Source organism: Micropterus dolomieu, linkage group LG11, assembly GCF_021292245.1.
Source record: "Micropterus dolomieu isolate WLL.071019.BEF.003 ecotype Adirondacks linkage group LG11, ASM2129224v1, whole genome shotgun sequence".
NCBI lineage: Eukaryota > Metazoa > Chordata > Actinopteri > Centrarchiformes > Centrarchidae > Micropterus > Micropterus dolomieu.
The window spans coordinates 1,542,131-1,565,848 of NC_060160.1; the positions used below are offsets into that span (position 1 = coordinate 1,542,131).

At 42.4% G+C, this 23,718-nt stretch overlaps 1 protein-coding gene across 1 annotated transcript in view; it reads right to left on the bottom strand.

Annotated features, from left to right (window-relative positions):
* The window catches only part of syne2b (spectrin repeat containing, nuclear envelope 2b), a 160,869-nt gene that overhangs the window by 92,298 nt on the left and 44,853 nt on the right, over window positions 1-23,718 (bottom strand). Inside the window, exons 26-59 of the mRNA XM_046063265.1 lie at window positions 22,098-22,232; window positions 20,860-21,053; window positions 20,087-20,165; window positions 19,776-19,876; window positions 19,523-19,643; window positions 19,088-19,378; window positions 18,132-18,727; window positions 17,782-17,937; window positions 17,219-17,369; window positions 16,803-16,961; window positions 16,266-16,433; window positions 15,960-16,061; window positions 15,657-15,857; window positions 15,325-15,532; window positions 14,928-15,040; window positions 14,634-14,836; window positions 14,309-14,416; window positions 13,284-13,563; window positions 12,485-12,814; window positions 12,028-12,357; window positions 11,564-11,863; window positions 10,873-11,100; window positions 10,395-10,511; window positions 9,792-10,118; window positions 9,129-9,473; window positions 8,782-8,960; window positions 7,523-7,739; window positions 7,242-7,340; window positions 6,655-6,819; window positions 5,819-6,166; window positions 4,711-4,847; window positions 3,968-4,097; window positions 3,591-3,761; window positions 620-3,483 (exon numbers count right to left, since the gene is read on the bottom strand). Of these exons, the coding sequence (XP_045919221.1) occupies window positions 620-3,483; window positions 3,591-3,761; window positions 3,968-4,097; window positions 4,711-4,847; window positions 5,819-6,166; window positions 6,655-6,819; window positions 7,242-7,340; window positions 7,523-7,739; window positions 8,782-8,960; window positions 9,129-9,473; window positions 9,792-10,118; window positions 10,395-10,511; window positions 10,873-11,100; window positions 11,564-11,863; window positions 12,028-12,357; window positions 12,485-12,814; window positions 13,284-13,563; window positions 14,309-14,416; window positions 14,634-14,836; window positions 14,928-15,040; window positions 15,325-15,532; window positions 15,657-15,857; window positions 15,960-16,061; window positions 16,266-16,433; window positions 16,803-16,961; window positions 17,219-17,369; window positions 17,782-17,937; window positions 18,132-18,727; window positions 19,088-19,378; window positions 19,523-19,643; window positions 19,776-19,876; window positions 20,087-20,165; window positions 20,860-21,053; window positions 22,098-22,232 (9,653 nt within the window). The remainder of the gene's footprint in view (window positions 1-619; window positions 3,484-3,590; window positions 3,762-3,967; window positions 4,098-4,710; window positions 4,848-5,818; window positions 6,167-6,654; window positions 6,820-7,241; window positions 7,341-7,522; window positions 7,740-8,781; window positions 8,961-9,128; window positions 9,474-9,791; window positions 10,119-10,394; window positions 10,512-10,872; window positions 11,101-11,563; window positions 11,864-12,027; window positions 12,358-12,484; window positions 12,815-13,283; window positions 13,564-14,308; window positions 14,417-14,633; window positions 14,837-14,927; window positions 15,041-15,324; window positions 15,533-15,656; window positions 15,858-15,959; window positions 16,062-16,265; window positions 16,434-16,802; window positions 16,962-17,218; window positions 17,370-17,781; window positions 17,938-18,131; window positions 18,728-19,087; window positions 19,379-19,522; window positions 19,644-19,775; window positions 19,877-20,086; window positions 20,166-20,859; window positions 21,054-22,097; window positions 22,233-23,718) is intronic.

Genomic DNA, 23,718 nt, shown 5'->3' on the forward strand with positions numbered 1-23,718 from the left:
TTCCACAACAGTAATTTCCGTTTGGATTGGGACTACCTTTTCAATTGAAGATGGCTTCTGACTGTCAAGCTCTACCATGGTCTTTGTCAGTTCTGTGGTAGCAAGTTCTGGGGAAAGTTTAAGGCCCTTTGACTTTCTTTTGGTGGGTGAAAGCTTTCCTTCTTCCACAACAGTAATTTCCGTTTGGGATGTGACCACTTCTGCAGTTGAAGATGGCTTCTGACTGTCAGGCTCTACCATGGTCTTTGTCAGCTCTGTGGTAGCAAGTTCTGGGGAAAGTTTAAGGCCCTTTGACTTTCTTTTGGTGGGTGAAAGCTTTGCTTTTTCCACAACAGTAATTTCCGTTTGGGTTGTGACCACCTCTTCAGTTGAAGATGGCTTCTGACTGTCAAGCTCTACCATGGTCTTTGTCAGTTCTGTGGTAGTAAGTTCTGTGGAAAGTTTAAGGCCCTTTGACTTTCTTTTGGTGGGTGAAAGCTTTCCTTTTTCCACAACAGTAATTTCTGTTTGGGATGTGACCACTTCTTCAGTTGAAGATGGCTTCTGACTGTCAAGCTCTACCATGGTCTTTGTCAGTTCTGTGGTAGAAAGTTCTGGGGAAAGTTTAAGGCCCATTGACTTTCTTTTGGTAGGTGAAAGCTTTCCTTCTTCCACAACAATAATTTCCGTTTGGGTTGTGACCACCTTTTCAATTGAAGATGGCTTCTGACTGTCAAGCTCTACCATGGTCTTTGTCAGTTCTGTGGTAGTAAGTTCTGTGGAAAGTTTAAGGCCCTTTGACTTTCTTTTGGTGGGTGAAAGATTTCCTTTTTCCACAACAGTAATTTCCGTTTGGGATGTGACCACCTCTGCAGTTGAAGATGGCTTCTGACTGTCAGGCTCTACCATGGTCTTTGTCAGTTCTGTGGTAGTAAGTTCTGTGGAATGTTTAAGGCCCTTTGACTTTCTTTTGGTGGGTGAAAGCTTTCCTTCTTCCACAACAGTAATTTCAGTTTGGGTGGTGACCACCTCTGCAGTTGAAGATGGCTTCTGACTGTCAGGCTCTACCATGGTCTTTGTCAGCTGTGTGGTAGCAAGTTTTGGCGAAAATTTAAGGCCCTTTGACTTTGTTTTGGTGGGTGAAAGCTTTCCTTCTTCTTGACCATCTGACTTTATTTCGGTAAGTGAGAGCTTTGCTTTTTCCACAACAGTAATTTCTGTTTGGATTGGGACTACCTTTTCAATTGAAGATGGCTTCTGACTTTCAAGCTCTACCATGGTCTTTGTCAGCTCTGTGGTAGGAATTTCACAGGAAGGTTTAAGACCTTTTAACTTTCTTTTGGTAGGTGAAAGCTTTCCTTCTTCCACAACAGTAATTTCCGTTTGGGTTGTGACCACCTCTGCAGTTGAAGATGGCTTCTGACTGTCAGGCTCTACCATGGTCTTTGTCAATTCTGTGGTAGCAAGTTCTGGGCTAAGTTTAAGGCCCTTTGACTTTCTTTTGGTGGGTGAAAGCTTTCCTTCTTCCACAACAGTAATTTCCGTTTGGGATGTAACCACCTCTGCAGTTGAAGATGGCCTCTGCCTGTCAGGCTCTTCTTTGGGCTTTTCCAGCTCTGTAGTAGGAAGTTCTGTGGAAAGTTTAAGGCCCTTTGACTTTCTTTTGGTGGGTGAAAGCTTTCCTTCTTCCACAACAGTAATTTCACTTTGGGATGTGACCACTTCTTCCAATGAAGATGGCTTCTGCCTGTCAGGCTCTTCTTTGGGCTTTTCCAGCTCTGTAGTAGGAAGTTCGGGGTGAAGTTTAAGGCCCTTTGACTTTCTTTTGGTGGGTGAAAGCTTTCCTTCTTCCACAATAGTAATTTCCGTTTGGTATGTAACCACCTCTGCAGTTGAAGATGGCCTCTGCCTGTCAGGCTCTTCTTTGGGCTTTTCCAGCTCTGTAGTAGGAAGTTCTGTGGAAAGTTTAAGGCCCTTTGACTTTCTTTTGGTGGGTGAAAGCTTTCCTTCTTCCACAACAGTAATTTCACTTTGGGATGTGACCACTTCTTCCAATGAAGATGGCTTCTGACTGTCAGGCTCTACCATGGTCTTTGTCAGCTCTGTGGTAGCAAGTTCTGGAGGAAGTTTTTGACCATCTGACTTTATTTCGGTAAGTGAGAGCTTTGCTTTTTCGACAACAGTAATTTCAGTTTGAGCAGTGACCATGTCTTCAGTTGAAGATGGCTTCTGACTGCCAGGCTCTTCTTTGGTCTTTGTCAGCTCTGCGGTAGGAAGTTCGTGGGAAGTTTTAAGACCCTTTGACTTTCTTTTGGTAGGCGAAAGCTTTCCTTCTTCCATATCAGTAATTTCAGTTGGTCCTGTCACCACACCTTGAGTTGAACATGTTTCACCTTCAAGTTGTCTTTTAATTTGTTCAGGCTCCACATCACATGATATAACATGGGTAACTGTCTCAGAAGTTGTGAAAAAGTCCTCATTCTTTGACTTCCTGCTGGTTGGTACAAGCTTTGTGTCTTCAATACTTTTACTTTCGTTATTGGAACTCAAAGAAGAGTTTTGACCTCCAGGCTCTTCCCTTGTCTGAAGTGCCTCAGTGTAAGCAAGTTTAAGAGGAAGTTCTGTACTCTTTGACTTTCTCTTGGGTGGCAGAAACTTTCTTTGTTCGACATCAGCTGTTTCAGCTTGTCCTTGAACAAACTCTGGTTCTGGTTGTGTTTCCTTATGTTCCACAACAGTAATTCTACCAAGAGGGGATAATGACTCTGGAACTGTGGAAACATCAAGACACTTTGACTTCCTCCTGGTTGGTAAAACTTCAGCATCAGTTGTTATGGGGATGGTATAGGATGGCTCTGATACATCTAGCATGGCGGTTGCTATATTTGTTTCTTCAACAGCAGCACTTCCTTTCAGATTTCGGGTTGACCCTTGAGTAATGATATTTTTTACCATTTCAGACTCCACCTTAGCCTGGACAGGCTCTGTAAAAGTAGCTGAAATCTTGGACTTCCTTCTGGATGGTACAGGTATATTTTTATCACTAACACCCGGAGCAGACTGCTCAATGACTTTTTGGATCAGTACAGTTTCCTCAACAGAAGGTTTCATTTTCTCAGCTCCAACAGGCCCAGCTGTGATATTTCTGCTTTTAAACTGTGCCTCTTGAGAAATGTTGTAATGTTGTGCTGTAAATGGTTCTGAAGCATATGTTGGACCCTGAGATTTCTCTTTTGTTGGTTCAATTCTGGTTTGCTCCACACCAGTCATTTTTGTGTTTTCCATGACTGCTGTCAAAGTAGGCTTTGATGTTTTAGCCTCAGTTTGCAGCTCAGCTGAAACGGACAATTCATCCTCACTAGATGTAGATTTTTCCATTGAGGGAATGTTTTTCTGAAGTGTAACTATGTGCTTTTTCTCTGGTGAGCGCTTCTTTTTTCGTGGTGGTGCCACTACAGATGTATTTATATCAGGGAGCTTTTGTTTACTTTTTTCATCACGTTCCTTGAATGAAAGGATAGAAATAGCATTAAGTATGACAGAGGTAATTGACTGTTTGTTAACATAACATGCTGTATATAATGAATTACTTTTTTACACAATGTAAATACCTTGAAGCTCTGGCTGAGAGAAGCCTTTTGTGTGTCTGCTTCTCTGAGTGCCTCTGAACCCTCTCTCTCCAGTTTCTCAAACAATTCCGGCATAAGACAGTCTGGTAGAAACTGGTGAGAAAGCGCCTCCCGCAGACTGACCTGCAACTTTTCACCTTCCTCTAATGTCACCTAACACAAGCAGAAAGAAATGTTGAGATGTTATGTAGTAATGATAAATCAGTGTGTTGGTGTGTGAAATGTCACTCTTCATATGTTCAACATCTACCAATTAGATGTACTAGGAAGCTCTCAGATGTATATAAGTGCGCAAATGTTTACTAAAAAAAGTACTTGCATTGCCAAGAAAAAAAGTAAAAGCATTTGAAGGCAGAAACCTGCACAGAAGAAGTGAACTCAGATGGTTTGCTTTGGTTCCATTCCTGCAGGGCGTGAAGACAGTCCATCAGACAGCAAGCTGTGTTTGTAGAGCAGGTACCCTGATGCTCACTCAGCCTGGACTTTAGACTGTAGAAATAATTTAAACACATTTATTTTTCACAACATTTTGCATGGTATTTACATGTATTATGCTGTACTAGATTAAATAAAAAAAAAGAAAACAATAAATAAAATCATCCATAAAACAGTGTGCAAAAGGAACAACTGCAAGCACAAGAACAGATTAAAAAAGATTTTTCTGGCAAAAAAAGAGATAATACAGTGATGTTTAGGTGCAGATGTAAGTCATATTGCTTCGATCAAGAAACCAAGCATTAAATCAGATGTCATCTTTGGATGTTTAAAACAGGTTGTAAATCAGGTGAATTAATGTTTCCATGTATTAGCAGAGCAGAATGACCCACTAAGGCATGTTGGTGGTATGTAGGTATCATTGAAAGCTAAATTGGAATTGGGAATGCCCGCTGAGAATTTGTCATGTAGAATCTGTTCAAATGAGCTAAATACAGTTTAAAAAATATTACTACTTGTCATAAGAGTTCATTTTCTGTCCGGCCATCTCTTTCCTGTGTATACCGTGGGTGAAGCAAAGGTATATGGATAAAACAAAGTAATAAACAATAGGGGTGCTGCTCTACTATAACAGAGAGTAAATGACATCAGTTGTAAGATAGGGTACCTGTCATGTTGACGGTGTAAGGACTCCACCACTGTGATAATTTCTGCTGGCAGCTCGTCTGTGGCTGGTGTAGCCTTTACTTCCTGGTAAAGGTCATGAACTTTGACACCCAAATCTTGTAGAGATTTCTCACAGTTCTAACAGAAGGACATCAACATCACATATGTTATATTCACATGTCTGCAAGAGTTTTATGTTTGCAATAATCACATGTACGCAGGTGGAACACGGCGGCTGTTTTACATTTAACAACTCCAATATTTACTTACTGTACATAACCATTGTCTTCAGGTTTATTTGTGGGAACTCAACCTAGAGTCACAATCCTGGTGTGAGTCAGTCTGTGTTTGTATTATTTTGTCTTTGTCTTCTATGTTTTGATTATTGTTTCACTCTGTTTACATGGTTATAGTCTCTGTTCTGAGGTTTTGGTTTTTAATCAGCGTTCTAGTCCTGTTTCTGTCTTATTTTGAAATGATCAGTGTCGAGTGTTTTTCGCGTGCTTGTTTTGGGGTTGATCTGCATGGCTGTTTGCTTATCTGAATCTGGTTTCTTATGGTTACGGGTTAAGTCGGGTTTCAATTCTTGTACCCGTTCTTGTTAATTCTTGAGTGCAGTCTGTTGGTTCTGTCAGTTTATTCCGTGTCTTAGCGTCTTGTCCGGTTTCCTGTTTTATTATGTAGTTGTCTGTGTATTCCCACCCTGCTCATTAGCGCTGCATATATTGTCTGCGGTTCTGTTGCTGCTGGATCATTGTAGCTTGTTGTGTTGTGGTGTGGTGTTTCCTGCTTGATTCGTCTGCTTGTACCCTACCTGTTCATGCCTGTGAGTTTCTTTTCACACCTGCTTGTATCATTTGGATATTTGCCTTTTTGTTTCCGTGAATTACCTGCAGTTTCTGGACTTCCTCAGTTGTATTGCCTGGCCTTTAAATGAGTTTGATCATGTTGTTGTTCCATTTAATAAATGCTTAAGCTCAGCTTGCTGGTCAAAGTGTCTGCATTTGGGCCCAAAACCATATATACCTAGCAAACCATGACACCTAGTGAGATTACAAAAGGGGGAGTCACATCTTATTTTGTGCTTGGATAAATAAAGTGGTAATAACCTGAAGGCTGTGCCAGTGCTGCTGGAGCTGAGAGATGTTGTTCTGTGGTTCACTGTAACTGAGCGCCTGCTCCAAAGAGCGGAGCTCCCACTGCAGGGCTGCAGCTCTCTCCTTCAGCCCCTGGGCCCTCCTGGCGAGCTGACTGTCCAGCTGCTCTAGCTGCTTCTCACAGACACTCAGGCGCTCCCTCACCTCCTTCTCTGAGGTGGCACAGAGGTCATGGAGATGGCTGACCTCCAGAGTCAGGGCATCCCGTCCTCCAGGGGTGCAGAGGCTCAGCAAACTGTCTCTTGCAGAGTCCAGAACCTTCATCTCTCTGTGCTCCCTGTCCACTGTCTGGAGCAAAGCCTGGCATCGGGATCAAGAAAGAGAACCAGATTGATTTCTTCATATCCTTGATGGAAAAAAAGAGCTCTAGACTTTTAGGTTAGAAGTTGCAAAAACTTAAATATTTAAAATATTCAAAAAGTCAAAGATTTGGTCTCATTGCTTAGCTCCAGAAATGTCCACAGATGAGAACACTTCACATCTGCATTACAGATGCAACCACAAACAATAATTTAACTAGGCACTTTTTGTTTTTCTGATTATCAAAAAACAGTTGTATTATGCCTCACATCTTTGAAAGCTTAACTTTGCAATATTTTAGTGAAGAAAAGACCATGCATACACTGTCCACACATGAATCTTCATGTCTTGATGTCTTACAAATGTATTGGTTTATTACTTGTTAGTGGAATTCTGCAGTTTGGTAAAACTCAGTGACCGATCAGGGTGCCACTGGCTTCTCTCAGGATTTCTCCTAACAATTGTGTGCTTGTAGTTTATTATCTGACCTTCAGAGTGTTCACAGCGCTGTGCAGACCCTGTCTGTCTGCTGGAGGAGCTCCCAGGCCTTTAACCTGCTCCCTCAGCCAGTCCTGGGCTGCTTCATGCTGCTCCACCAGCTGAGTGCACTGCCTCTCTGTCAGGATGCCCTGCTCCAGGTTAGCGACTGCATCCTGCAAATGACAGTAGTTGTATTTTCACAGAGTAACTTAAAAGTCTACTCTGGCTTTGTTAAGCCAGATAAAAAACAACCTCTAATCCAAGAAGGGCTCTACTTTTAACAAGGGTGGCTGAAGGGAGACAAAGGGATAATGAAGTGGTCCAGGGGAGATGATCTTGTTTTTTTGGGCAGGGGAGGAAGAAAAAAAGATGACGTAATGGCGGCTGTGCTAAATGGAGAAGCTTAATAAAAGAGTTTTAACTTTTGTCCAGGAGATAAGTGACCACACCTGGTCTTATAGTATAACAATCCATTGGCTCAATGCAAAGCAGCTTTATGACAAATTTAAAGGGTCTAGAAAATAAAACTATTAATCAAAGTGAACAATAAAGATAATCCTTATATTTATTTAGAATCACTGTATCTTGAACTCACCGTTAGCTCTTTCAGCAGAGCAGGAATGCACTTCTCTTTGGCTGCCCAGGATGGATCTGACCAGTCACAGTCCTGTGTGATCTCAAACAGCTCTGCAGACTTTAGGACAAAAGTGAAAGAAAGTGTATAAAATTTAAAGCTTATGTAGCCATCTGGTTTTGTGAGCAACTCAATCTGGCAACATTTGTCTCATTTATTTTTAATCAATTTATTTAAATACACTTTGTTATGAACTGACACAACATCAAATAGCTGAACTCGCTTTCTTGTGAGGTCTTTACCTGCGTGCGGACGTCTGACAGGACAGGTACCAAAGCTGTGCTCTGGTCTAGCAGGTTCCGGGTCTGTTCCACCGCCTGCCTCCGCTCTCCCAGGCCCGGCCAGGGAAAGACACGGGGAAGGCTGGACGTCTGCTTCTGAAGGTCAGACAGACGGGCCTCTGCGTTGTCTCGCTTGTACTGACAGGAAACCATGCGCTCCACGACACCCTTCAACTGTCTGATGGGTAACAGCAGATGTGAGATAAATCAGAATCACAAATAATTTAGTCTTAATTCAAAAGAAGTTACTTATTTAATTGTGGTCTTGACTGGTGCCCTGTGAAGTCTGTGATTTTTCAAAACCAAAATCTAGCTACCTTTTATCTATCAGACACAACTTCTGAAAGTGAATCCTTGTGGTTTAATTTGTAACTACTACAAATATTTACCTTAAAAAGTCGGTACCCCTTAATATTGTGACTTGATAAGGGATTTCAAAAAGATTTAATAAGTAGATTTGATAAACTGCTTTCAAACCTCAACTCTGCCGCTGGGAAGGAATTAAGTGTGTTGCTTAAAGGTTGTAAGGACGTGACTCACATTAGATGTGTTTATCATTTTGTACTGCCAATGCGTTAACGGACTGTAACGTAATTCTAAAAATCTTTCCCATCTTTCTCGGTTGCCTATAACAGCCTGTGGACTGATTTCTATGTGAAGGACTCAGGACAGTTTTCCCAGCGAAATCCAAAGGATGTGATGTTTCTACACGCTCCTGCGTGCCTTCTCTTCTCCGTCCCTACAGGGCCAACATTGTGCATCACTAGCTAACGTTAGCTTTAAAATGGAGGTCGTTAATGTCGACAAACGAGTCCAATGTCAAAGCTAACATCCCTTCAAAGGATGTGAAACAAACTGGGTTGCTGTGTTTCTACTAGTGTTAATTTACATTACCTTGCTGCATAACGCGGGTGAATTGCTAGGTAGATAACGTAGCAAAATACTGTCTTGAGTGGATAACGTCAGCTAATTTATCCAGACAGCTGATCTCACTGGTGGATTGGCTAGCTTGCTGGTTGCTATCATGTCGCTGTAACGGCCACCGGTGTTATTAATATAAGTTACACATTGAACCTTTAAGGACACTTGAGCAGCACACCTGAACCTGGAGAACAAGCTTCAGGCAGCTGATCTGTAGCTGAGCTTGCATGGTGACATTCATGTGAAATGGAAAATCTAAATGAAGGTTTCCCCTCAAAAAGACAAGCAGTTTCCTGTACCTCTGTGTCTCCTCAGCAGCCCGCAGGACCGTCCTCCACTGCTGCTCAGTGTCTTCGACCGTCTGCTGAACCTCCAGTTTCTTGTCTCCCTCCAGGTCTTTTTGCTCACACAGACTCTGCGCTCGCCTCTTCAACTCCATCACTTCAGCCTCACCATTTGACTTGGAGCTCAAGATGATCTAAAGACAATCATACACAGCTTTTTATTGGATATTTATTGCTCTGTAAAACAGTGTCCTCCAACCTGATACATCAAATGTGTTACAGAAAAGGAAGATCCCCCATTTAAAAATCATCTTTTTCTAATTACACTTGCAAAAAACAACAGCTCATATTTGATGTTGTACCTGAGCTGTGTTCAGCCTGTCCTGTATCTGAGTCCGGCTGCCCCGGGTGCCACTCCCTTTGGACTCGGCCTGTTGCTGCAGCTCTTTAACCCAGGTTTTGGTGCTCCCTGCTTGGGAACGGAAGGTGTCCAGCTCCCTGGAGAGCGAATAGTGGACCTCAGCTTTCTTCAGAGTGTTCTCAGCGGCCTGCAGGACTGCCCTCCACTGCTCCTCTGAATCCTTCACAGCCTGCTGAGCCTCTAGTCTCGTGTTCTCCTCCAGGTCCTCCTGGTCAGACAGACTCTGGCTCTGTCTCCTCAGTTCTGTCAGCTTGGAGTCTCCCTCAGGCTTGCAGCTAAGGACGGTCTGAGCATAACATAATAAATTGATTACACTTTTGAAACTGAAGTTACAAAGTTTACAAAAGAAATATAACCGAGTGTTGCAGAGAATGTGCAGAGTTTACGTTTGAACTAATATGAATAAATCAATCCTGTAACTTCTGTAATGATAAAATATAAATATTAAAAATATACCTATTTGAGTGAAATAAGCATGCATAAATGAAGGAATGTGTAACTAAATGCAAACAATGATACTTTATGTAAGTAAAAGCCAAAAACTGCATGCTTGTTAGCTACAGATGGATAAGTTTTTGCCAAAACTTTCATTCTTCAAACTGACCTGTGCAGTGTTTATTGTCTTTTCTTGATCTGTCTGACTATCCAGAGAGACGAGGCTCTGCTGCTTGTCTTCCAGCCAGGCCCTGGTGTTGTCTCTCAAGGCTTCATAGTCCCTGAGCTGCCCCTCCAGACCACACTGCCTCTCAGCCTGATCCAGGGCTTGTTTAGCATTTTGCATTACTCTGGTCCACTGCTCTTCAGCGCCTCTTACTTTTTGTTGAACCTCTTGTTTTTTGTGTTCTTCAAGGTCCTGGCCACACAAACTCTGGCCTTGTCTCCTGAGCTCCTGGAGCTTAAAGTCTCCTTCGGACGTGGAGCTCATAATGGTCTGGAGATAAGAATAATAATAAGAATAATGTCTCATAGTTAAGACTTGTATTGTCTGGCTGAAACCGTGAACATAATCTGTGAAATCCACAGCATTGTTGGGACACAGACCCAGTGACAGACTAAACAAGACTGAACTGCAGCAAAGGCAACGAAACAATTATGAGCTAAAAGAGGCTTAAAAGATGTCATACTGGCAGTTGACTGAAAAAACTCATCACAAAATCATATTATATATATCCATGCATTATTGTACTAACAAGGAAACTCAGCTTACCTGAGCTGTGTGCAGCCGGTCCTCAACTTTGTTTCGGCTGTTTAGGGAGTCCACTTGCTGTTGGAGGTCTTTAAGCCAGCTTCTGGTGTTCTGCTGATGGGTATCAAATTCTCTCAGCTGAAAAGGAAATTATATTTACATAATGAGGTGATTCAAAATGGATCATTGAAAACTGCCCTTCAACAGGAAGGCTGCGCGTACCAAATATTTACTTATTAAACATATTCCAAGTAAAACACATTTACAGGGTTAGGAGGATTAAATATATTTTATAGGCTGAGAATGAGGCGAGGCCACCATTCTCAGACTAGCTATACAGAAGGCAATCTATACTTTCTCAAGCAAACTTACTGAATCATTTTTAACTCAGTGGATCATTTCTTTAATCTATGCTTTGATATTAATACATACATTTTGGTAGCACAAGATTTTATATGATTACTCCGTGTAAGTCATTCTTCTCATCGGGTTCTCTCACCTCCAACTTTCTCTTTTCAGTGCCCTGGGTGATCTCAGCTACAGCAGCAGAGTGGAGCTGTTGAGCAGCCTGCAGGACTGTCCTCCACTGCTCCTCTGTGTCTCTGACTGTCTGCTGAACATGGGCTTTCCTGCCCTCATCTGCATCCTGATGGTTACAGAGACTCTGGCCTCGCCTCCTCAGGTTGTTCACCTGACAGTCACCTTCAGGTTTGGAGCTCAAGATGGTCTGCAAACAAAACGCACAATATTCATTAACGCAACAGCTGATTCATTCCAACTTTACACGATGAAAACAAGCAGTTAAGGGAAGGGAGTGTAGTGCTATATTACATTTATCAGAAAACCAAATCAGTGGATAAAAAAATGTAATTGAAACTTAGCTGGTCTTACATTAATACCCTGCAAAATTTGTCATAAGGGTGGTGGAAAGGTTGCATTTTTACCTAAATAAAAACAGTTTTTGCTATTTACAGTGGCCAAGCTCAGCTCCACATTGTCATTGGATTTAAGATGTACCTTATTATGCTAATGTTAGCATTTATATTAAATGTAGCATTTAATATTTCATGGTTTTCTGACTTCCAAAACAAATACAGGCAACAATCATTTATGTCTTACACTGACTCTATGTGCATATCTTATTGATGCAAACTCATCAAAATTTAGAAAACACATTAGTTCAAACAGACCTGAGCTGTGTGGCTTCTCTCTTCAGGTGGTGTGTGACTGCCCACAGACTGCAGCTTCTGTTGTCTGTCTCTGATCCAGGACTGAGTGTCTTTGCTCTGAGTCTCAAAGTCGTCTGAAAGACCCCGGAGCTCTGCCTGTCGGGCGGCCTGCAGGACTGTTATCCACTGCTGCTCTGTGTCTTGTACCAACTGCTTAACCTCTGGTTTCCTGCTCTCCTCCAGATGCTTGCACAGACTTTCACCTCGTCTCTTCAGGTCGAGCACCTTTGACTCACCCTGAGGTTTGGAGGTCAAAACAGCCTGAAGGTGAAGACACAGAAATGGTGATGTGGGAGCTTAGAGGTCAGAAGCTGCCCTAGATTTCACTCCAAGTGTAGTTTGTCACCGTTCAACACTACTGGATAGTTAGTGAATCAAACACGATGTAGGACACCTTGTGCAAAGAAAATCTGATGTTAACTCACCTGTGCGACCTGTAACCTTTCTTCAAGCTGCATGTGACTACCGTGGGACAACAGCTTCTGCTTCTGTTCTCTGATCCAGGATTGGATGCTTTCACTTTGGGTTTTGAAATCATCAAGGTCCCTTTCAGTGGTAGCATCAGTCTGTGCCTTGTTGAGAGCCTCCTCAGCAGCCTGCAAGATTTTCCTCCACCGCTCCTCTGTGTGTCTGACGGCGTCCTGAACCTCTCGTCGCCTGCTCTCGCCCAAGCCAGGGTTGTCACACAAACTCTGGCCTCGTTGCTTCAGATCCTGGAGCTTTGACTCTCCCTCAGGCTTGGAGCTCAGAGTACCCTGAAGAGAAGAAATATCCCCAATGAGACTTTGTTGGCTCTATCCTCAAGAAACACACCTTTACAAGATCTTCCACAAATTACAACCCACCACAACCTCAACAAACTGCAAGCTATTTCAAACTCACTTGCGCAATCTGAAGCTTTTCTTCAACTTGCATGCAACCACCAAGTGAGTGCAGGTTCTGCTCCTGGTCTCTAATCCAGGACTGAACATTTTCATTCTGGGATTTGAAAGCGTCCAAGTCCTTGACTAACTGGGCTTTTGTTTCTGCCTTGTTGACAGCCTCCTCAGCTGTCTGCAGAGCAGTCCTCCACTGCTCCTCTGTTTCTCTGACCAACTGCTGAACCTCATGTTTCCTGCCCTCCTCCAGGTCCTCCTGCGCACACAGACTTTCACTTTGTCGTCTCAGGTTATTCACTTTAGAGTCTCCTTCAGGTTTGGAGCTAAGGATGACCTGGTAACAAAATGGGAAAAATGCTGAAAACTTTTGGAAAAGGAAAACACATTTTAGTGACGTTAGAGGTGGAGCTATAGAAAAATAAAAATAAAAAAAATTAAAAAAAATAAAAAAAAGAGGTGGAGCTATAGGAAGTACACATTGCAGACACTCTGTCGTCCAACCAGAATGAAATATCTTTCAGATTAAGGTTAACATCAAATGCTAATATTCTATCATATTCATATACAGTATGAGTGAGCCCGACTAAGTTAACTCTTTTTTTAAATTTAAAGTCTTATCGGTCTCTGTCTTTTTACCATATTCACTATCTGGTTAATGCAAATTAGCCATACTAATAATATAATTGAATACTTCATAGATCAGTTTTGGTTGTAGATTTTTCTTGTTTTTTTCAGTTGTTGTTTTCCCACCAGAAGGGCAAACTTTGTCGATCAGATTGCGTTTCAAATTCCCTTTCACTGACCTGCGCTTTATGCTTCATGTCCTCTGTCTGGGTCGCTCTGCCAGAGGAGGTGAGGGGTTGCAGACGGTCAGTAATCCAGATCCTGGTGCTCTTAGCCCGAGTGTTAAACTTTTCAAATTCTCCCTCCAGGGCCCCCTGAGCGTCTGCCTGCCTCTGCAGCCTGGCTTCCAGGTTTCGGTGGCGTTGTATCAAGTTATCACCGTCCTTCAAGAGGCTTTCAGATCTGACGCCTTGTCTGCGTACTGATGCTAACAGCTCACTGAGGGTCTCAGCTTTACCACTGTCACATGGGAGGCAAGGTACATTTATTTGTATAGCACCTTTCAACCACAACAGGCAAATCAAAGTGCTTTATAGAAGACACAGACATTAAGACAAGATAAATGAAACACAAGGTAATACAAAAAGACAATGCAAGTGAGACAGAAGGTATACTCAGCCATGTAGTGAATACGTAATGCTCTGTGGTTTAACAGTTTTAGGCTTCATTCACTTGTTTTTGGCAGTTTAGCTTATTTTCAACATTAACCATTATCAATATCAGTGTAAGTAATCAATATATGTGTTACAATTTCTAAAAAACACCCTTTACAGTGGTGAGCTCATCTTATTACAGATTTTTCAGTATTGGCGTGTTTTATAGGCTGCCTTATTACTGCTACATTACATACTTTTAGTTATCTATTGAACATTTGCCCGCAGGAGAAAACTACTTTAATTCTACTTCTACTATTACTACTATTCTACTACTATAATGATAAAGTTTTTCACTCTCAAATACCAATATTAGTATTAAAATACAGTCATCAGTTACAGTCCTACTAAATGTGATACTGTAACGTTATCCCCAAGTATATTAAAAAAACTTACTAAACTTAACACCTTCATTGTTGTTGTGAGGAGGTATGTGTGATATGCTCTCTGTTGCACATTAACACCTTCCTCAGGACAATAAATGTTATTGTTTTTCACTACATGTGAGCTGAAATATTTCCAGTTCTGGTAGTATGAATGTTGAAGATCACCTCTCATCCTGAAGGTCTTTGAGAAGAAGTTTGACTTTGTCCGTCTCTACGGACTGTTTTTCTTTGGTGTGCAGCCACTCCCGGAAACTATCGTGTTGCTTCTGCAGACTAGTGAACAAAAGACAAGTCAAAAAGCCTGGTTTTCTTAGTGTTTACAATCACACTTACATTTTTCACTGCAGTTTGTGACAGTACTGGTCAAAAAGGACGGATTTTACATTTGTGATTTTAACATCTTGGCTATTACATTAGAAGAGATGTAATTTAGAATCATATTTATCTTCGTTTGCAGAATTGCACTTGAGGGAGCCACAGATGCAATTACCAGTTCAAGTCACTGAGAAGGGACTCCATTTGCTTCTGCCTGTTGTGGCAGTGGGTTCTGAACGTGTCCACCTCCTCCTGCTGTTCTTTCAGCCAATCGGTGAACTCAGAGAGCTGCTGAGATGGAACCTGCTGGCTGCCTCTCTCCAGATGATCTTTAAACTGGTCCAGCCGTCTCTCTACATCTTTGGATTTTAAGAAACCCTGAAGGACATGAGAGAAACTGTAAATACCCATCCATCATCCAACATCATCTACAGTATCAATCTACCCATCAACTTGTTCATCCACTTACAGTGAGTCTTTGCAGAGATGTTTCCACATCTGTTCTGCTCTCAGGGTTCTCAAAGCACTCATTGACGGACATCTGCAAGTCCAAGAACCATCCCTCAAACGCCTGCCTTTCCTCTGCAGAAAAATAAAAACATAATCCTCGAGAATGGTTACAAAACATTATTCATAAACAGAATATCAAAAAAAGCAAGACAAGTACAAATTAGGTCCCACAGTGCATCTGTGGCAAAGTGCATGAAAATATCCAGAATATTCATCAGATACCAACACATGAAATCTTTCTGCCCTCCTAGTAACACTCAACTTTATTCTTGAATAAAAGGATGAATGAAAACACATCCACTGTCATTTTCCACTCCACCATCTACTGAAACGAGAGAAACAAACTCAACACTAACCTTTGATAACCTTAAGCAGGCCTTTGTCTCTCTCCTCTCTCTTCAGGTGGATCATGTCCTTGGTGCGGGAGATGGCCTCCTTCAGCCTGCTGCAGTCTACAGACAGCGCCTCCAGCACCTGAGGACTGGCCAGACTGGAAACCAACCCCACCTCCTTCAACACAGCCTCAGCCTGCTCCTCCTGAGCCTCCAAGTCATCACACAGCTCCTGATAAGGACAAGAGTTAAAGCAGGGAAAAGATCGGTTATTGTAGTAACCGCAGAATCAAAAGAAAGGGGTCAGGGGCCCAGCATTAAACCAAAGTGAGCTACAACATGTAACAGCTGTGTACCTGTATCTTGGCTTCGACCTGTGGTTGTGAAGCATCAACCTTACTGAGAGAACACTGGATGATCTCTACAGCTGACTGGCACTCCTCTATCTTCTCAGCTAAGTGTGTCTTCACAGCTATCAGTTCCTCAAAGACGTCAGTGCAGTCAGTAAACAGCTCCTTCACCTGCTGCATTCTCTTCCTCAGCTGGGTCTCCATCACCTTGAAACGTTGTAAAAAGGATACAGATATTAATCTGAATGTGGGTATCAACTTGTAAAAATAATATGAGAAGGGATCAGATCAATCAATGTTTCGACTCACTTGCAGCTCCAGAGGTGCATCTTGACTCTGCAGCATCTCTTGGATTTCTACACACTTCTTGTGGAAATGCTCAATGTTCTCCTCGTTGGCATGGATCTCATCCTACAATCCAATGAAAAGTTTAGTACAACTCAATTTATCTTTATCTTATTATCTTCTACATCTATATGAAACATATGGGAAAAATGTAAAGGGTCACAAATACTGAAGATGTCTTTAAAATAATTTCCTTCCATATCATTCCTTCCTATCATTATTGATAGGTTGCTCAGGTTACTGAGAAGTTTACTTCCATGGGAATCTTACCCTCATGTCAAGTACTTGTTGCTCGTTGTGGAAGGGATGGCTCTCTGCAAAAAGGGCCAGTTTGGCTCCTGCCCAGCAGTCCACCTCCCCCCCGAGCATCAGCTGCTTCTCCCACAACTCCAGCCCCACCCGAAGGTTATCCATGTAGGCGTCTGTCTTCTCTGTCACCTACAAGCAGAACAAAAAGCAACAATAGTCAGATAAGTTCAGCTGAAAACTGACGTGTTCCAGTCAGGGTTTCCAAACTAGAATATAGTCCTAACATTTTTAACTTGTGAAAGTTCAAGATTTAACTAATATTTCTCACAGACAAAGCTGGTATGGAGACTCAGTGGGTGGAGCCAAGCCATGTGGTTTATTTAACACTATATTTTCATTGCCGTAGAATCCGTCTTTGATCCGTCTATTTCCTTGGACCCACTAAACCTTCAGGTTTAGTAGAATATATATATACAAACACAGTGTTTTATAAATTTGATATGTACACTATCTTTATGTTCCTATCTAATTTTAGAGAATACATGCATAGATGCTTACATCCAGCCAGTTGTCCATAAGTGTGTCAGCCTCTGCTTCGAAGGGAGTCTCACTGCAGTCTGGGAATTTCTTCAGCTGGGACTGCAGCTGTCTGCAAACTCCCTTCATCTCTTCCACGTGCTTCCCAAGACCACCCAGCTCCTCCTTAATGTCACGGACCTGAACAGACACACACATCAACATACATGTACATACATATACCTGAACACACAGTGACTGATCTCATTGTTGCTTCTTATTCATTATCTTAAGCTGTTTTATAAAGCACAGTTCTGTAAAGTTATTGTGTGTTCATCTTCATATCAACAGCACATCAATGAATCATGAAATTATACAGGGTTGATAATAGCATACGGATTTTGTATTCAAGACAGAATCATTTGAAAAGGAATGTACATTTCATTTTGTGGACCAACCTTGGTCATGCTTCTCTGCAGGTTGTCCTTGCCCATGTAGGAAGCCTGATCGCCGATGGTCTGCTCTGCTCTCTGCATGGTGTTGCTCAGGTGACTGCGGCAGCTCTGGAACTTCTTCAGAAGCTCCAGCAGGACGCTGAACTGCTTCTTCCTACCAGGGAAAGGGACTTTAATTGATGTCTCGCCTTCTGTTTGCCATACATACACTGCTTTTCACCAACAGTAGCTATGAGCAGCTGTCTACGTTCACCTTAGCATCTAAGCAGAATTGTAAGAATAGCTTAAACGAATATTTTACTAGCTAATATCCCCATGTTGATCAAAGGCATTCATATGCAGTAGAAGCTACAGTGACTAGTTGATTGAGGTCAGTGTAACACAAACAAACACTAACTGTAAATCTGTTTTGGTTTAAAATTCCAGCTTTGTTGTAAATGCAGCTCAGTTTCAGCTAACATATATTACTGAGGGGGTCAGCACGCACTTATTCCTAAAGCATTAATATATTTGTTTACCATTTATTTAGTTACTTCAGCTGATCATGCATCTCCTGCCTAATCTACCTGTCACAAAAAGCTTTCTGAGTCTCCGTCCACTGAGTCTCCAGCTCCTGAAAGAGGTTTTCTCCTCCTCCCTGTTTCTCCTGAAGTTCACAGAGGTTCTGGAGCTCTGCCTGCTGGGCCTGCAGCGGACCCTCCAAATCGGACAGGGCTCGAAGCCTGGAAAGCACATTGTTATTATTAAGACATTATTTTAGAGATTTCATGCTGCAAGTATCTGGTGTTTATAGTATAGATCCTGACCCTAAAAACCAATTAAGTAGGTGCATATTGGAAAATTACAATTACATTTATGCACCATCAAAAAACAGCTTAAGTATTGTTGCATCAGTATAAAGACACACAACATGCACCTTTGTTGTATAGCTGGCATGGTGGGCTCCTTTAGGCCTTGCGTTTCAATTGTATCCTGCAGTTTCCTCAGTTCCCCAAGTAGTGTCCTCTTCCTCAGACCCAGGGATCTGCTCTGTGTCTCCTTCTGGATGCCCTTTTGCTGGCTGGCCAGCCCACTGTCAGCCTCCTCCAGCCTTCTCAGCAGAGCGGACACCATGTCCAGGCAGGAGACCGGGACACCATCCCTGGTGACTGTCAGTCTGGCCCCCTGCAGGAGCACATCCAGCTGAGGCGCCTTTTCTTTCAGACTGTCAATGCTCTGCCTGATCAGAGCCAGCTTGGCGCGACAGTCCTGCAGTACCTGAGCATCACTGCAGGGGGCACCTTGCACTCCAGAGATGTCTTCATCCACAGTACGCAATGACATGAGGAAGCGGTCGAGGGCACGTGCAGCCGCTTCACTTTTCCGTACCTGCTGTCGAAGCTGGTCCAGGCTGGTTCTGTGAGTCTCGACTTCACGGGACAGAGGGAAGCAGTCTCTGGGGTCCAGATCGCTGGATTCAGGGTCCAGACGGGACACCTGGTCCAGTTCGCTCTGGATGTTGTCATCCAGTTCCTAAGGCAAAAGGAAACAAATGCAGTCTTTGTTTTACACAAATAACTCCGGTTCTTTCCAGAAATTTCCACCAGTTTCTGTCCTTTTTCCACTGGTCACTGTACATACACGGATTCCTACAGCTTTGGAAAAAGTGCCAATCCTTTGCTCAAGTTGAAACATTTCAGCTCACAGGGATGTGTGAGATTTGTGTTCAGTTTTATAACACCTTTGATTATCCATCTGCTGAATGGCTTTCTGCTTACACTTTCAGTAAATCTGGGTCTCAGCAAGTAGTTACTATTAATCAATGCAGAAATAACTTTTGTGTGACAAGTAAAATTAAACACAAAAGAAAAGTATTCATGGCTGACAGAAGACCTTAATATCTTTCAGGATGTTGGTGTTGGTCAGTGTGAATGCAGTGATGTCTTTGGGTTGTCTCAGGTAGCGGTCCAGACGGTCGGTGAAGTCCACCATATGGTTCTCGGTGGAGTCGATCTGTCTGAGGGCAGCGCCCAGCGAGCTGCCTCTTCTCTGAAGATTAGACTGTTGGCTGCGCCACTGCTCCTGCAGCTCCACCTTCTCCTGCTCCAGACCAGGGTTCCCGCTCAACTGGGAGCACTGGTTTGCATACTCAGACCACAGAGATTCTGTCTCCTGTCTCAAGAACTGGGATAGAAGGAGTTCAACTCAAGATTACTGGCATGTCATGGGGATTGATGCAAGTATTAAGTAATAGTAAGTACAAAAACTAACCCAAAAAAAGTTTCCAATAATTAGTTTGAATCTGTCACTGATAAACTTATATTGTACCTGTATTTCCTGGAGCCGTGTATGCAGGCCTTTAAGAGAGACGGAGTCAGAGGGGACATCCTTGATGCTCTGTTCATTTTTAGCTAGTTGAGCTTGCAGAATCCTCTTACAATTCTCATATCTGAACATTTAAAAAAATGTAAAACAAACAAAGACAACAAGTGAAAAACTGAACAGAATGACCTCTAAATAGTTTTGATCAATCCACTGTATGCAGCTCATCACAGCCTAGACTGTGCCAAATTCAGTCTACCTTTCTAAAGCCTCCTTTTTAGTCACTTCTTCCTCTACAGACGCCTGCTTTTCAACTTCCCTCTTGTCCAAACTGACTGTCTTCATTGTCACTTGAAACACCTGGAAAAGAGTAAAATTATACTATTATTGTTGTTATCTGTTATTTCAAACCTCTGGAGCTTCCAAGTGGCAGTCTGTAGAAGACAGTATATGATATGGTACAAATGGAGAACATGGAAATGTGAAACAGTTGTGACTGCAGAAGTGCTAGCATGGTCTGCAAACTTTGAATTAAATCAAGAGCACAAGCTCAATGGAAGTGAGTCGTACCTCAGCTGAAACCTGATGTTTGTCACTTGGTCTTGGTTCGTTTTGTGTGGTCAGATCCTCACTGAAGGCAACAGGAATCCTGTGATACAAAAATGAGTATAACACTTTCTGTTTGTTTCCCTTTACCATTGTCTTATTGTCTATACTGTAATTTCATTAGGTTGGTCTATTCTGTACACATGACATCTGTTGTCTGTCTGTCTGGGGAGAGAGATCCTTCCTCTGTTGCTCTTCATGAGCTTTCTACCAATTTTCTCCCCATTATAGGAAGTTTTTTTGTGGGGGCAAGGGAGGTTTCCACATCTGAAAGGGTTGAGGGACAAAGGGTGTTGTATGCTGTACAGACATTAAGCCCCCTGAGGAAACTTTGTGACTTGACTTGACTTGATCTTAACTGCTACACAAGACAGCATCTGTCTATAAACAACCACAGTTGAAACTGGAATGTTCGGCTCGTTAAGTTTGAAGACCTTCATAACCCATAAATTATCTAAAATACAAACGACATTACTGATTCCTTTATTTGAAAAGATGTCAGTGTAGAGAAATGAATCCACCTTTACCTCCAAACATTACATTTAACAGTTTAATTTAACTTCACATTCAGACTTTATATTAACAAAACAAAATACATTTCCAATGGAGTGAGATACTGTAATTCAGTAACAAAGGTAGATAGATTTAGGATAAGATCCAGAAAAAAAAAAAAAGTAGATGTCAAGATTTATATTTTCAGAGTGTTTAAAGACTCTATTTCACACTTAATATCTCACCTAGAATCAGGGAGTGGTGCATCTTGGTCTCCACTGAACTGGCGCTGGATGGCAGCCAGCCTGTTCTCACACTCCCTCAGCTGAGTCTGGGCGAGGCGGTGAGCATCCTCGGGGCTCAGGGTATCACAAAGCGCCCTCAAGGCCTCAAGGTGCTGCCCTGCCTGGGCAAAGCTGCCGTCAGCTGAGATACAAGCCTGGTGAATGTTGACAGAGCCAAAACAATAAGTAAACTGGCATATTAATCACTTCATTTGAAGCCAGATGATTAATCCTACCAATTAAAAGTTACTTAAAACAACAAAGACACTGAACTAAAGCAACATGATTCGGTGTTTTTGTTGTTTTTTATACTTCTAAAAAAACTGTCCATACTTGCAATACAGTGTTGTTTGTCCTGCTTAATGGCATATAATCTCATTTATGTCTTAAGTTTGGATTTGGTAGACAACCCACACATGACAGCAGCCCACAAATATGCTGCACACAAAAAAGAATGCGGTTTCATCTTCAACTGAAAATTTGATTTCTGGTTATTAAATTAGATTATTTTGTTTTTTACTTTGTTGTGTATGTTTGCTAAATTTTGTCTTTTCCGTTCCAGCAAGTTACAGTAAAATATAGATTCTAAATAGTGTTATTTGGTACTGTAAACACACCCAAACAAAAACAGCACTCTCTTAAAGAGAAACCAGAATAGAGTACTGCAATTACCAAGTCCCACAGAAAGTCTCTTTTGAGGCATACAAAGAAGGAGGACGAAAAAAGGTTAGATAAGCGGAGCAGATAAACTGGCTGCATACCCATCCAGTAAAGCACACCCGCCAAGAGTTTAGCTCTAGATTTAACTACCTGCACTTGGTTTTCTAAATGGGCGCTTAAGAGCATCTCACACTGCAGGGCAGCTGTATTAAAGTCTTTCCTTGTTACTTCAAAACGTAATTGCTGCACATAGCCTGAGATCTCAGCTCTCACAGCCTGGGAGAGCAAATAAAATTAATTAAAAAAAATAAAAAATGACATGTTAGATAATATAATTCACCAAAGGGTTTCTTATATCAATGCTTTACATGCATTCACATAAAAAGTATGATTACAGTTAACATGCACAGGCAATTATCTGACACATTTGAACCTCACAGAACACGATGAAGCTTATTATGACTAACAAATGTGAAAAATCCCCTATTAACAGAAATTCAAATCCCACACATTAACATCCAAGTGAGTTTGTGTCCTACCTCCCACTGTGTCCTGACTGACTGTGTGTAGAACTCCATGTCTCTGAGCTGCGAGGGGGTACAAAAGGCTTCCATGCCCTTGGCTGCTCTCAAGAACTCCTCCAGCAACTCTGGGTCTAGTGTCCTAAGAGTCTCCTGGTGGGAAAGGTGCATATATTTATATAACTGTAGACTGGCTCCTTGAAAAAGTATTTATTTCAGTTAGAAATGTTAGTAAAAACTGTAATAGGGAAAAGGCCAAGTAGTGTTTTATATAGGCACATTTTATCACAAATACCTCCCCATGAAAGGTTATTACAGCACCCAGTTTTAATCTATTTTCATATTTCACCTACTGTGCGTCTTCTTCCCAAGAAGGACCAACCGACAATTAAATTTAGTTTTTATCAACTGGGTATACTGTTTTAACTGTTATCAATAATCAATGCAGAGTACACATTTTGCAGATTAAAACTTAAAACTAGTTAATGTTACTCATTGAGTATATTACAAAATAAATGTGACTACATTACCTCTTTCACCGATGCCTGCTCGGCTGATATCTGTTTGTCCTTAAAAACGCTAATGGTTTCCAGAATATGCTCTTGCAGACAGTGCTTGGCCTCCTCAAAGCCATTTCTAGCCAAAGCCTGTGCCTTGGCGTAAGCCTCTGTGTAAGCCTTGGGAGGCACCTGGGCCAGGGCTGGAGGTTTAATGCACAGGTCTGGTGACTCAGCCGGAGATTGAGGCAGCACATTGGCCTGGGAGAGGAGAATGGTTTGGGGCTGTTGAGGTTTGGGTTGCGGAGGAGACTGAGTTTGAGGTTTTGACTGTAGAAGTGGTTGGGTCTGACATCTGGCCTGTGGGGGTGAATGAGCCGTGGATTGTGGTGCAGTTTGAGCCTTGGGTAGGGGCGGTGACTGAGCCTGAAGTTTGGGCTGTGGTGGTATTTGTGCCTGAGGTTTAGGTTGTGGCAGTGATTGGGCCTTGGTTTGGGTTGGTGGCTGACTATGGGGTTGAGTTGGTGACTGAGCTGCAGGTAGTGGTGCTGTTTGTGTCTGCAATTTCAGTTGTGGTGGTGATTCAGCCTTCATTAGTGATAGAGCCATGGGTTGTGGTGGTAAGTGGGGATCAGGTGTGGGTTTTGGCGGGGATTCAGCTTTAGGCTGGGTAGGTGACTGAATCTTAGGTTGAGATGGTTCAAGGAACTCTGGTTGCACTGCTAATGAGGCTAGAGATTTGGGCTGTGGAGATGATTCACCGTTTGGTTGAGTTAGTGACTGAATCTTCGGTTGTGTTTGGAGCTGGGGCTGATGTTTGGGTTGTGGAGGTGGCTGCTGGAACTGAAGATTGAGCTGAGGCTGCTGAGTCTGAGCCTGGGGCTTTTCTTGTACCAATAGCTGTGTCTGGATGTGTGTTTGGGAGTGAGCCTGCAGCTGGGGCTGTGAATGACGCTGAGGATGGGCTTGTTTTGGTGGCTGTGATTGGGGAGGTTTTTGGGCTGGCATCTGAGGCTGAGGATGAGGCTGACTTTGTTGCTGATACTGAACTTGTGAATATTGCTGAGACTGGGGATAAGGCTGCTGCTGAAGCTGAGGCGGTGCCTGAATCCAAGTTTGTTGCTGAATATGGCTTTGTTGTG